This window comes from Oncorhynchus clarkii, chromosome 28, assembly GCF_045791955.1.
Source record: "Oncorhynchus clarkii lewisi isolate Uvic-CL-2024 chromosome 28, UVic_Ocla_1.0, whole genome shotgun sequence".
Lineage (NCBI taxonomy): Eukaryota > Metazoa > Chordata > Actinopteri > Salmoniformes > Salmonidae > Oncorhynchus > Oncorhynchus clarkii.
Genome location: NC_092174.1, coordinates 17517588 through 17531951, shown reverse-complemented (window position 1 = coordinate 17531951; position 14364 = coordinate 17517588). Strand labels below are relative to the sequence as shown.

Genomic DNA, 14364 nt, shown 5'->3' with positions numbered 1-14364 from the left:
TTAACGTAAACGAACAGTGTGTGTGTATATAGCTTTAAAATAAGTAGAAAATGATCATGCTGTTGTCAGAGCACTCTGTGAATTTTAAGTGTTACATTTCCCTACCCCATCTGTTCCCTATCCAATTTTATTTGTCACGTACACATGGTTAGCAGATGCTAATGCGAGTGTAGAGAAATGCTTGTGCTTCTAGTTCTAACCATGCAGTAATATCTAACAAGTTCACATATGTACATAAAACGATATATATTCAACCACAAGGGTGTATTAATGAGAGGGGGGGGGGGGGGGGGGTGAAACATAATAGAGGCCACCTGAAAGGATATTATTTCAGTGTAGATTAGGGCAGGTTAAAAGAAAAACATGACAGCCAGACAAGCCAGTGACTGAATCAAAAGGATTTACATCTGAATGGAGTGGACATCAGCTTACTTTGATCTGTAAGGTAAGTCACTTTAATGTGTCAAGCAGAATACACGTTTTCTTTGCCATTTCCCGAAACGTAGCAATGTTTAAGACATGGATTTCATGTAATGTTGACGAGGTACCCCAAAAAGTAGTTTGAATGTACGTTTCCATGTTACAAGCTAAACCAAGCTTGTTTAAACAGAAATGGTCGCAGAAATCAGCCTTGTTTGCATAGCGACGAAGAAAAGAACACAATGTAGGCTGATCTCAAATTCTAATCGATATAGCAATGAACGCTAATACTTGTTCGAATCCCATTGTGACACAGGGAGACAGTATTTGGCATGACAGGGCCCCATTGAATGTATTAGTCTCTCACTCATATAGCAAAATGTGTACAATTACTGGAATTTGGCTTTAAAACCGCAAAAATTTCTCTACACCTTATGGCAAAATGATAACACAATATGGCAGTCCCCGCACCACAATGTTCATTCCGTTGGGCATGCACAAATAGGTTGATTGCGCTCACAGAAAAGTGTAACTTTCCCTTAATCAGATTCTAGTTTCCAAATAATTCATTTAGTGCAACGATTTCATTAATGTATCAGTTTTGATCAGAGTATTCCACAAGACGAGCCAAGCTGATTCAAATTGTTCAGCACCGCATGATGTTTCACAGTTGAGCACCAAGATGTGGATAGCACACATGACATCATTGCCATTACCTCACGCTTGGTTTTGCAGGGGTCCTCCAATGTGCAAAGAAAACAACCCAAATGAATTTCCCAAAAGGAATCTGGTACATATGTTTGTGTGAAGTAACTATTTGTTCATTCATTCTCAAAGGGTATATGGTAACAAGGCTTGTTGATGCTCACATACACATGCTCTGCTAAGACCCGCTCAAGCCAGTGTCAAAAAGCCTCAACTTTTTTCCAAAAGCAAATTCCATCATCTCATACATGCCAATCAGCCAACAGGCTTACATAGGCTTTTAGCAATTATTGTTGGGGTTCTTATAATGGGGTAGACTCTGGCAAAGAGAGAGAGAGGCACTATCGATGCTACTGGTCGATGTTTGAAAAGAATACAGGAGCAGGGTAGGAATGAGCTTAACAAAAATGGCTATTCCTGCAGGTGATATCCAGTCAAAAGTTTGGACACGCCTACTCATTCCAGGGTTTTTCTTTATTCTCTACTATTTTCTACATTGTAGAATAATGACGACATCAAAACTATGACATAACACATATGGAATCATGTAGTAACCAGAAAAGTGTTAAACAAATCAAAAGCTATGTTATATTTGAGATTCTTCAAAGTAGCCACCCTTTGCCTTGATGACAGCTTTGCACACTCTTGGCATTCTCTTATCCAGATTCATGAGGTTGTGTTGTGGCAAGGTAGGGGAGGTATAAAGTAGATAGCCCTGTTTGGTAAAAGACCAAGTCCATTTATTTGACAAGAACAGCTCAAATAAGCAAAGAGAAATGACAGTCCATCATTGCTTTTCAAGAACTTTGAAAGTTTCTTCAATTGCAGTCGCAAAAACCATCAAGCGCTATGATGAAACTGGCTCTCCCGAGGACCGCCACAGGAAAGGAAGACCCAGAGTTACCTCTGCTGCAGAGGATAAGTTCATTAGAGTTACCAGCCTCAGAAATTGCAGCCCAAATAAATGCTTCACAGAGTTGAAGTAACAGACACATCTCAACATCAACTGTTCAGAGGAGACTGCGTGAATCAGGCCTTCATGTCAAACTGCTGCAAAGAAACCACTCCTAAAGGACACCGATAAGAACAAGAGACTTGCTTGGGCCAAGAAACACGAGCAATGGACATTAGACCGGTGGAAATCTGTCCTTTGGTCTGATTAGTGTGTCTTTGTGAGATGCAGAGTAGGTGAACGAATGATCTCCGCATGTGTGGTTCCCACCGTGAAGCATGGAGTAGGAGGTGTGATGGTGCTTTGCTGGTAACACTGTCTGTGTTTTATTTAGAATTCAAGGCACGCTTAACCAGCATGGCTACCACAGCATTCTGCAGCGATACACCATCCCATCTGGTTTGCGCTTAGTGGGACTATCATTTGTTTTTCAACAGGACAACGACCCAACATACCTCCAGGCTGTTTGACCAATAAGGTAGAGGGATGTAGTGTTGCATCAGACCGCCCTGGCCTCCACAATCACCCAACCTCAACCCAATTGAGATGGTTTGGGATGAGTTGGACCGCAGAGTTAAGGAAAAGCAGCAAACAAGTGCTCAACATATGTGGGAATTCCTTTAAGAATGTTGGAAAAGCATACCAGGTGAAGCTGGTTGAGAGAAGGGTGTACAAAGCTGTCATCAAGTTTAAAGGTGGCTACTTTGAAGAATCTAACATATATTTGGTTTCGTGTAACACTTTTTTTGGTTACCTCATGATTCCATATGTGTTATTTCACAGTTTTGAGGTCTTCACTATTATTCTACAAAGAAAATAGTAAAAATAAAGAAAAAGCCTTGAATGAGTAGGTGTGTCCAAACTTTTGACTGGTACTGTATATATGTATATATGTTAACTTTTTATAGATTTGTTACATTTTCACAAAAGTTGTGCTATAATAGTGGACCAATAGAGCGCCTGTAGCACAGGCAAAGATATTTTTCCAGCACCCCAATTGAAAATAACATTCATTAAAAGTACCCTGCACCAACAAACTTCTTCCCGTGGCTATACGTTTTGGTTTCTGCCCTAACACAACACAGCTGATTCAAATGATAAAAGCTTGATGATTAGTTGATTATTTGACCGGTTAAAGGATGAGAGTGGGAGGGGTCTGACTGGATGGGTCCTTAAAAAAGGAGAGCAGGAAGCAGTAGAACTCAACTCACAAACAGAGCGCTGACATGACCAGACTACAGGTGAGAGTTCAACATAGTCATCTAGTACTGTATCTGCTTTCATCCCAAATGGTAACTTATGACCAGTACCCATCGGGCATATGTGACCCTATTCAAATGTAGTGCGTTACATAGGACAGGGGTCTCCAACAGGTCATGGTAGTTTGCCAAACAATTCAGATTTTTAAAATAGATTTTTTCACGTGTCAAACAACTGTCAAACAAATCTCAAGTATCAGACACTGCAAGTTACTAAATCAACGCGACTTGACGTTATCCCACCTCTGGTTAGTCAACTATTGGCTTAAAACGTCACATTTAAAACCATATCTGCCAATTAATTTCCAGCAATATTGCCCTGTCTGTCGCTCACTCCCTGTGTAGCCAGTTGATGCCTAGTGGGTTGCCAGATTCTTTCACGACTAAGTATTAACTGCAAGGTATACTTGTCAAAAGTATAGAAATTGTATCTATTGTTATTTGCAAACCTTGCCATGAAATGAGCAGCAATTGGCAATACAGAACCATCGCTAGACTGGCACATTCGACCACGCATTGCTTTCTCATGTGTTACTTTTCTTCCAGACATAAAATAAATGATATTCTGATGTGATTTAAGCACTGCCATGGACTCAGAACATTACATGTTGTTCTCCATTACCAATTGTAATTGAGTGGCAAACCAGGAAATTGAACTGAGAACATTTATGAAAATGGCTGTAATTTGGGGTTTAAAATCACAGCTTTTTTTTATAGGGCCCCTTTAGTAGTTTATTACCCATTTTACTGTGTCTTTTGCCAGAACGGTACACTGAAGAGTTGTAAGGGCAGAGAAGAATGAGCCTATTTGAAAGAAGTCGCTTGCGACGTGTGTATTAAAAAAAGGTAGCTCATGCCAGGCAAGTTGAGTCTCCTGCTCTAGAAAAATGTACTTTACCAGCCAATTTCATTTGCAAAAAGGTGACTTACTAGGTGTGCCATGCATCGGGGTTAGTTAGCTAGGGTGCTGTTTTGGGGAGAACCCAAGAGCATAGACTTCTCCTTATTCCCGTGTGCCAGGCTAATCTACTCTGTGGTGGAAGAGATGATTCCTGGTATTCCTTAGCCCTTCATTAGTTGAATGTGTTAAGTGGACTTGCTGGGGTACTTGAGGAGAGGTTGGGGAAACACTGATGGCTTATCTCGTGTGTCTCTCAGGAGACTATCACCATGGCGACGTTGACCCTTCTACTGCTTCTCAGCGCTGCCTTTACACTGGGTGACAGAATGACTTTGAACATAGCAAGTAAGAGTCAGCCTCACACTTTAAATCACGAGTGTCAAACTCATTCCACGGAGTGTCTTGCATCTGCAGTTGGCTTACCTTTCAATGAAGACCTAGACAACCAGGTGAGGGGAGTTCCTTACTAATTAGTGACCTAAATTGATCAATCGAGGGAGGAGCGAAAACCTGTAGACGCTCTGTGGAATGAGTTTGTGCTTTACATCATTGATTGTGTATGTTTTGTTGTAGTGTGGCATGACTGATCTCCAAATGTTATTTTTGATGCAAGGGTCAGTCTGGACTATCCTTTAAAGTCTGCTGCAATTTCGGAACCCTCCCTGTCTTCTCCTTTCAGATGATTTGGTGAGATTTGCAGCAGACCAAAGAAACCCATGCCCCAGAGGCTGGTTCCAATTTAATTCACGCTGCTTCATGTTTGTCAAAACTGCAAGGACATGGCCCAATGCAGAGGTATAATGCTTACCTTCTACAATTGAAGTCAACTTAGTTTTTTGAGTTAAAGGTGCTTTGGCCTTATTTTAACAGGCGCCTCATGTAAAATACTGAACCTCCCCTTAATATGCTGTAATTGCAATTTTCTATAGGCTTTTCAATATTGTGTGGAGTTGGGCCCTCTTGTATATTAGAACCCTCAAGGCATGGGTTAAGACTGAGATGAACTAATTCCTATATTTGAGAGTCCAGAAGACAAATTCTCAGACTGGACAACTGACTAATACTTCCATTATGACATGTCTTTGTCTCTGTGTACTGCTTGCTCTAGCGCCACTGTCAGTTACTTGGAGAAAAACTGAAGCCTGTGTACAACACTGTAAAGTACCTTGGCGCAAACCTGGCATCTGTGCACAGCTATGAAGAGTTCCAATTTCTACAGGCGGTGGTGTTGATCGCGACTGGCAGTTTCCCTCTTACCTGGATTGGTGGATTTGATGCTGTTCAAGCAAAGGTGGAAAAGGTACCCAAAGTGAAGATGCCTTAATACTTAAGACTAATAAAACCATCAGCTCAGAGTAGGTGTTAAGACACTGGTCAGACAACTCTGTGCCAGGAGTAATCAACTCGCCAGTTTCTCAGCTGGTAATGACCACAGTTTGAGGTACCGCAGAGGAAAGATTGACATTCGCAACTCGAGTTCTACGTGGAATTTGGATATTACCATTATATCCACACTCCCATTTTAATAACTGTAAATTGCTTTGGCACAGTAGGCATGAAGTTACTTGCCTACCTTTTAACCAAACATAATTCAAGTAAACATGGCCCAATGTCATGTCTTTAAACTGATATGTGATTTTAAGTATTTAGGCATGTGAAGTCATTGTCAAAAGCAAAATAAATACTGTTGGTTGTAGGTCTAGATTTGAGTTGATCATCTCGAAATATCCAGAGCAATTGCCACAGATGACCCATTAGATGAACCAGATACTCCATTGGCCTCTAACGATGTGAAGAGTCTGCAATGTCGGGCAGATTCGAGGGACAGACACAATTCCGAGAGAAATGGTTTTCTCAGTTTCTGGCATGTCATGTGTGCTACTTGTATCAGTACTTGTAACAACCTAAGCATTACAAAACGTATATTTGCTCAAATAAGCCATTATGTTTTTCGTTAATGAAATTCGACATCTTATTGACGGCCATACAAAAACGAGTTGCTTGGTGACCAGGAAAAACGCTACCCGCTTGAGAAGGCAGATTTTGGGCTTAGTTACCCTTCTCGCTTCGCCTCTTCCTCTTTGCTATGGCGCAGAAACAACTTACTAGCTGTCTTTTTCTATTTTTGGGATTTCTAGAAATGTGGTTGTAGTATCAACACTTGTGTATTTTTTTCACCCAACAGTTCCATTGTCGGTCTGCACGTTTTGGTAGTGGTGGCTTTTACCGTTTTGTTGGAGGAAAGACCATGAGTGTTGTGCTTGCTGAACAATTTCTAAAATACATGTAACATTTGATACTGAGATCTCACTACTTCCACACAGGACAGGCTATGGTTCTGGAGTGACGGCTCCAAATTTGATCACGAGAGCTGGGCTGAAGGGGAGCCGAATAACCACAATGGTGCCAGAGAGCCATGTATTCAGATCAACTTTGGAGGTACATTATCATTCATCAAATTAAACTTTTTTTGAGCAAGTTTAACAAATAAATGTGACCTACTTTTCTATTTTCGTGTACATCGAGAGGTAATTTCTATTTCGTGTTTCCTCTTAAGATGAAAACGGCTGGAACGATGAATCATGTGGAAAGAGCTATCCCTCCGTGTGCTCCATAAGAACCTGTTTAATCCTTCAAACTGTCAATTGAAACCAGAAATGCTACTCTGGTGTCAGCATCCTAACTGCAAATGTTTCATGTTATAGTGAATTACTTTGAAGGTATTTGTTGCTGTAAAATACGTTTGACTTGTTGTGTAACTATTGTAGCTTGTCAATAAAACTGGTGTACGTATTTAATCTCATGAGTGGTTATTAAACATTGCTTCACTTTGTTTCTTGAAGAAGCAGTCTGGGTGTCTGTTCAGTGGGCATTTAAATTATTTGATTGTTGATCCATTGTTTCTTGAAGAATAGAATTCTCTTAGGACCCAAAAAGTTGTCTTACTCCACAAACATTAACGTAAACGAACAGTGTGTGTGTATATAGCTTTAAAATAAGTAGAAAATGATCATGCTGTTGTCAGAGCACTCTGTGAATTTTAAGTGTTACATTTCCCTACCCCATCTGTTCCCTATCCAATTTTATTTGTCACGTACACATGGTTAGCAGATGCTAATGCGAGTGTAGAGAAATGCTTGTGCTTCTAGTTCTAACCATGCAGTAATATCTAACAAGTTCACATATGTACATAAAACTATATATATTCAACCACAAGGGTGTATTAATGAGAGGGGGGGGGTGAATCATAATAGAGGCCTCCTGAAAGGATATTATTTCAGTGTAGATGAGGGCAGGTTAAAAGAAACATGACAGCCAGACAAGCCAGTGACTGAATCAAAAGGATTTACATCTGAATGGAGTGGACATCAGCTTACTTTGATCTGTAAGGTAAGTCACTTTAATGTGTCAAGCAGAATACACGTTTTCTTTGCCATTTCCCGAAACGTAGCAATGTTTAAGACATGGATTTCATGTAATGTTGACGAGGTACCCCAAAAAGTAGTTTGAATGTACGTTTCCATGTTACAAGCTAAACCAAGCTTGTTTAAACAGAAATGGTCGCAGAAATCAGCCTTGTTTGCATAGCGACGAAGAAAAGAACACAATGTAGGCTGATCTCAAATTCTAATCGATATAGCAATGAACGCTAATACTTGTTCGAATCCCATTGTGACACAGGGAGACAGTATTTGGCATGACAGGGCCCCATTGAATGTATTAGTCTCTCACTCATATAGCAAAATGTGTACAATTACTGGAATTTGGCTTTAAAACCGCAAAAATTTCTCTACACCTTATGGCAAAATGATAACACAATATGGCAGTCCCCGCACCACAATGTTCATTCCGTTGGGCATGCACAAATAGGTTGATTGCGCTCACAGAAAAGTGTAACTTTCCCTTAATCAGATTCTAGTTTCCAAATAATTCATTTAGTGCAACGATTTCATTAATGTATCAGTTTTGATCAGAGTATTCCACAAGACGAGCCAAGCTGATTCAAATTGTTCAGCACCGCATGATGTTTCACAGTTGAGCACCAAGATGTGGATAGCACACATGACATCATTGCCATTACCTCACGCTTGGTTTTGCAGGGGTCCTCCAATGTGCAAAGAAAACAACCCAAATGAATTTCCCAAAAGGAATCTGGTACATATGTTTGTGTGAAGTAACTATTTGTTCATTCATTCTCAAAGGGTATATGGTAACAAGGCTTGTTGATGCTCACATACACATGCTCTGCTAAGACCCGCTCAAGCCAGTGTCAAAAAGCCTCAACTTTTTTCCAAAAGCAAATTCCATCATCTCATACATGCCAATCAGCCAACAGGCTTACATAGGCTTTTAGCAATTATTGTTGGGGTTCTTATAATGGGGTAGACTCTGGCAAAGAGAGAGAGAGGCACTATCGATGCTACTGGTCGATGTTTGAAAAGAATACAGGAGCAGGGTAGGAATGAGCTTAACAAAAATGGCTATTCCTGCAGGTGATATCCAGTCAAAAGTTTGGACACGCCTACTCATTCCAGGGTTTTTCTTTATTCTCTACTATTTTCTACATTGTAGAATAATGACGACATCAAAACTATGACATAACACATATGGAATCATGTAGTAACCAGAAAAGTGTTAAACAAATCAAAAGCTATGTTATATTTGAGATTCTTCAAAGTAGCCACCCTTTGCCTTGATGACAGCTTTGCACACTCTTGGCATTCTCTTATCCAGATTCATGAGGTTGTGTTGTGGCAAGGTAGGGGAGGTATAAAGTAGATAGCCCTGTTTGGTAAAAGACCAAGTCCATTTATTTGACAAGAACAGCTCAAATAAGCAAAGAGAAATGACAGTCCATCATTGCTTTAAGACATGAAGGTCAGTCAATGCGGAACATTTCAAGAACTTTGAAAGTTTCTTCAATTGCAGTCGCAAAAACCATCAAGCGCTATGATGAAACTGGCTCTCCCGAGGACCGCCACAGGAAAGGAAGACCCAGAGTTACCTCTGCTGCAGAGGATAAGTTCATTAGAGTTACCAGCCTCAGAAATTGCAGCCCAAATAAATGCTTCACAGAGTTGAAGTAACAGACACATCTCAACATCAACTGTTCAGAGGAGACTGCGTGAATCAGGCCTTCATGTCAAACTGCTGCAAAGAAACCACTCCTAAAGGACACCGATAAGAACAAGAGACTTGCTTGGGCCAAGAAACACGAGCAATGGACATTAGACCGGTGGAAATCTGTCCTTTGGTCTGATTAGTGTGTCTTTGTGAGATGCAGAGTAGGTGAACGAATGATCTCCGCATGTGTGGTTCCCACCGTGAAGCATGGAGTAGGAGGTGTGATGGTGCTTTGCTGGTAACACTGTCTGTGTTTTATTTAGAATTCAAGGCACGCTTAACCAGCATGGCTACCACAGCATTCTGCAGCGATACACCATCCCATCTGGTTTGCGCTTAGTGGGACTATCATTTGTTTTTCAACAGGACAACGACCCAACATACCTCCAGGCTGTTTGACCAATAAGGTAGAGGGATGTAGTGTTGCATCAGACCGCCCTGGCCTCCACAATCACCCAACCTCAACCCAATTGAGATGGTTTGGGATGAGTTGGACCGCAGAGTTAAGGAAAAGCAGCAAACAAGTGCTCAACATATGTGGGAATTCCTTTAAGAATGTTGGAAAAGCATACCAGGTGAAGCTGGTTGAGAGAAGGGTGTACAAAGCTGTCATCAAGTTTAAAGGTGGCTACTTTGAAGAATCTAACATATATTTGGTTTCGTGTAACACTTTTTTTGGTTACCTCATGATTCCATATGTGTTATTTCACAGTTTTGAGGTCTTCACTATTATTCTACAAAGAAAATAGTAAAAATAAAGAAAAAGCCTTGAATGAGTAGGTGTGTCCAAACTTTTGACTGGTACTGTATATATGTATATATGTTAACTTTTTATAGATTTGTTACATTTTCACAAAAGTTGTGCTATAATAGTGGACCAATAGAGCGCCTGTAGCACAGGCAAATATATTTTTCCAGCACCCCAATTGAAAATAACATTCATTAAAAGTACCCTGCACCAACAAACTTCTTCCCGTGGCTATACGTTTTGGTTTCTGCCCTAACACAACACAGCTGATTCAAATGATAAAAGCTTGATGATTAGTTGATTATTTGACCGGTTAAAGGATGAGAGTGGGAGGGGTCTGACTGGATGGGTCCTTAAAAAAGGAGAGCAGGAAGCAGTAGAACTCAACTCACAAACAGAGCGCTGACATGACCAGACTACAGGTGAGAGTTCAACATAGTCATCTAGTACTGTATCTGCTTTCATCCCAAATGGTAACTTATGACCAGTACCCATTGGGCATATGTGACCCTATTCAAATGTAGTGCGTTACATAGGACAGGGGTCTCCAACAGGTCATGGTAGTTTGCCAAACAATTCAGATTTTTAAAATAGATTTTTTCACGTGTCAAACAACTGTCAAACAAATCTCAAGTATCAGACACTGCAAGTTACTAAATCAACGCGACTTGACGTTATCCCACCTCTGGTTAGTCAACTATTGGCTTAAAACGTCACATTTAAAACCATATCTGCCAATTAATTTCCAGCAATATTGCCCTGTCTGTCGCTCACTCCCTGTGTAGCCAGTTGATGCCTAGTGGGTTGCCAGATTCTTTCACGACTAAGTATTAACTGCAAGGTATACTTGTCAAAAGTATAGAAATTGTATCTATTGTTATTTGCAAACCTTGCCATGAAATGAGCAGCAATTGGCAATACAGAACCATCGCTAGACTGGCACATTCGACCACGCATTGCTTTCTCATGTGTTACTTTTCTTCCAGACATAAAATAAATGATATTCTGATGTGATTTAAGCACTGCCATGGACTCAGAACATTACATTTTGTTCTCCATTACCAATTGTAATTGAGTGGCAAACCAGGAAATTGAACTGAGAACATTTATGAAAATGGCTGTAATTTGGGGTTTAAAATCACAGCTTTTTTTTATAGGGCCCCTTTAGTAGTTTATTACCCATTTTACTGTGTCTTTTGCCAGAACGGTACACTGAAGAGTTGTAAGGGCAGAGAAGAATGAGCCTATTTGAAAGAAGTCGCTTGCGACGTGTGTATTAAAAAAAGGTAGCTCATGCCAGGCAAGTTGAGTCTCCTGCTCTAGAAAAATGTACTTTACCAGCCAATTTCATTTGCAAAAAGGTGACTTACTAGGTGTGCCATGCATCGGGGTTAGTTAGCTAGGGTGCTGTTTTGGGGAGAACCCAAGAGCATAGACTTCTCCTTATTCCCGTGTGCCAGGCTAATCTACTCTGTGGTGGAAGAGATGATTCCTGGTATTCCTTAGCCCTTCATTAGTTGAATGTGTTAAGTGGACTTGCTGGGGTACTTGAGGAGAGGTTGGGGAAACACTGATGGCTTATCTCGTGTGTGTCTCTCAGGAGACTATCACCATGGCGACGTTGACCCTTCTACTGCTTCTCAGCGCTGCCTTTACACTGGGTGACAGAATGACTTTGAACATAGCAAGTAAGAGTCAGCCTCACACTTTAAATCACGAGTGTCAAACTCATTCCACGGAGTGTCTTGCATCTGCAGTTGGCTTACCTTTCAATGAAGACCTAGACAACCAGGTGAGGGGAGTTCCTTACTAATTAGTGACCTAAATTGATCAATCGAGGGAGGAGCGAAAACCTGTAGACGCTCTGTGGAATGAGTTTGTGCTTTACATCATTGATTGTGTATGTTTTGTTGTAGTGTGGCATGACTGATCTCCAAATGTTATTTTTGATGCAAGGGTCAGTCTGGACTATCCTTTAAAGTCTGCTGCAATTTCGGAACCCTCCCTGTCTTCTCCTTTCAGATGATTTGGTGAGATTTGCAGCAGACCAAAGAAACCCATGCCCCAGAGGCTGGTTCCAATTTAATTCACGCTGCTTCATGTTTGTCAAAACTGCAAGGACATGGCCCAATGCAGAGGTATAATGCTTACCTTCTACAATTGAAGTCAACTTAGTTTTTTGAGTTAAAGGTGCTTTGGCCTTATTTTAACAGGCGCCTCATGTAAAATACTGAACCTCCCCTTAATATGCTGTAATTGCAATTTTCTATAGGCTTTTCAATATTGTGTGGAGTTGGGCCCTCTTGTATATTAGAACCCTCAAGGCATGGGTTAAGACTGAGATGAACTAATTCCTATATTTGAGAGTCCAGAAGACAAATTCTCAGACTGGACAACTGACTAATACTTCCATTATGACATGTCTTTGTCTCTGTGTACTGCTTGCTCTAGCGCCACTGTCAGTTACTTGGAGAAAAACTGAAGCCTGTGTACAACACTGTAAAGTACCTTGGCGCAAACCTGGCATCTGTGCACAGCTATGAAGAGTTCCAATTTCTACAGGCGGTGGTGTTGATCGCGACTGGCAGTTTCCCTCTTACCTGGATTGGTGGATTTGATGCTGTTCAAGCAAAGGTGGAAAAGGTACCCAAAGTGAAGATGCCTTAATACTTAAGACTAATAAAACCATCAGCTCAGAGTAGGTGTTAAGACACTGGTCAGACAACTCTGTGCCAGGAGTAATCAACTCGCCAGTTTCTCAGCTGGTAATGACCACAGTTTGAGGTACCGCAGAGGAAAGATTGACATTCGCAACTCGAGTTCTACGTGGAATTTGGATATTACCATTATATCCACACTCCCATTTTAATAACTGTAAATTGCTTTGGCACAGTAGGCATGAAGTTACTTGCCTACCTTTTAACCAAACATAATTCAAGTAAACATGGCCCAATGTCATGTCTTTAAACTGATATGTGATTTTAAGTATTTAGGCATGTGAAGTCATTGTCAAAAGCAAAATAAATACTGTTGGTTGTAGGTCTAGATTTGAGTTGATCATCTCGAAATATCCAGAGCAATTGCCACAGATGATCCATTAGATGAACCAGATACTCCATTGGCCTCTAACGATGTGAAGAGTCTGCAATGTCGGGCAGATTCGAGGGACAGACACAATTCCGAGAGAAATGGTTTTCTCAGTTTCTGGCATGTCATGTGTGCTACTTGTATCAGTACTTGTAACAACCTAAGCATTACAAAACGTATATTTGCTCAAATAAGCCATTATGTTTTTCGTTAATGAAATTCGACATCTTATTGACGGCCATACAAAAACGAGTTGCTTGGTGACCAGGAAAAACGCTACCCGCTTGAGAAGGCAGATTTTGGGCTTAGTTACCCTTCTCGCTTCGCCTCTTCCTCTTTGCTATGGCGCAGAAACAACTTACTAGCTGTCTTTTTCTATTTTTGGGATTTCTAGAAATGTGGTTGTAGTATCAACACTTGTGTATTTTTTTCACCCAACAGTTCCATTGTCGGTCTGCACGTTTTGGTAGTGGTGGCTTTTACCGTTTTGTTGGAGGAAAGACCATGAGTGTTGTGCTTGCTGAACAATTTCTAAAATACATGTAACATTTGATACTGAGATCTCACTACTTCCACACAGGACAGGCTATGGTTCTGGAGTGACGGCTCCAAATTTGATCACGAGAGCTGGGCTGAAGGGGAGCCGAATAACCACAATGGTGCCAGAGAGCCATGTATTCAGATCAACTTTGGAGGTACATTATCATTCATCAAATTAAACTTTTTTTGAGCAAGTTTAACAAATAAATGTGACCTACTTTTCTATTTTCGTGTACATCGAGAGGTAATTTCTATTTCGTGTTTCCTCTTAAGATGAAAACGGCTGGAACGATGAATCATGTGGAAAGAGCTATCCCTCCGTGTGCTCCATAAGAACCTGTTTAATCCTTCAAACTGTCAATTGAAACCAGAAATGCTACTCTGGTGTCAGCATCCTAACTGCAAATGTTTCATGTTATAGTGAATTACTTTGAAGGTATTTGTTGCTGTAAAATACGTTTGACTTGTTGTGTAACTATTGTAGCTTGTCAATAAAACTGGTGTACGTATTTAATCTCATGAGTGGTTATTAAACATTGCTTCACTTTGTTTCTTGAAGAAGCAGTCTGGGTGTCTGTTCAGTGGGCATTTAAATTATTTGATTGTTGATCCATTGTTTCTTGAAGAA

General features: G+C 40.6%; 2 protein-coding genes across 2 annotated transcripts; both read left to right on the top strand.

The window, feature by feature from the left end:
- Positions 1-4499: 4499 nt before the first annotated feature.
- On the top strand, positions 4500-6886 carry LOC139387204 (ladderlectin-like). The gene is made up of 5 exons (XM_071133278.1): positions 4500-4582; positions 4917-5032; positions 5346-5537; positions 6562-6676; positions 6795-6886. Exons 1-5 carry the CDS (start codon positions 4507-4509, stop codon positions 6884-6886), a joined length of 591 nt encoding a protein of 196 aa, XP_070989379.1. The 5' UTR covers positions 4500-4506.
- A 4828-nt stretch (positions 6887-11714) lies between these two features.
- On the top strand, positions 11715-14101 carry LOC139387203 (ladderlectin-like). Its single transcript, XM_071133277.1, has 5 exons — positions 11715-11797; positions 12132-12247; positions 12561-12752; positions 13777-13891; positions 14010-14101. Exons 1-5 carry the CDS (start codon positions 11722-11724, stop codon positions 14099-14101), a joined length of 591 nt encoding a protein of 196 aa, XP_070989378.1. The 5' UTR covers positions 11715-11721.
- The last annotated feature ends 263 nt before the right edge of the window (positions 14102-14364 follow it).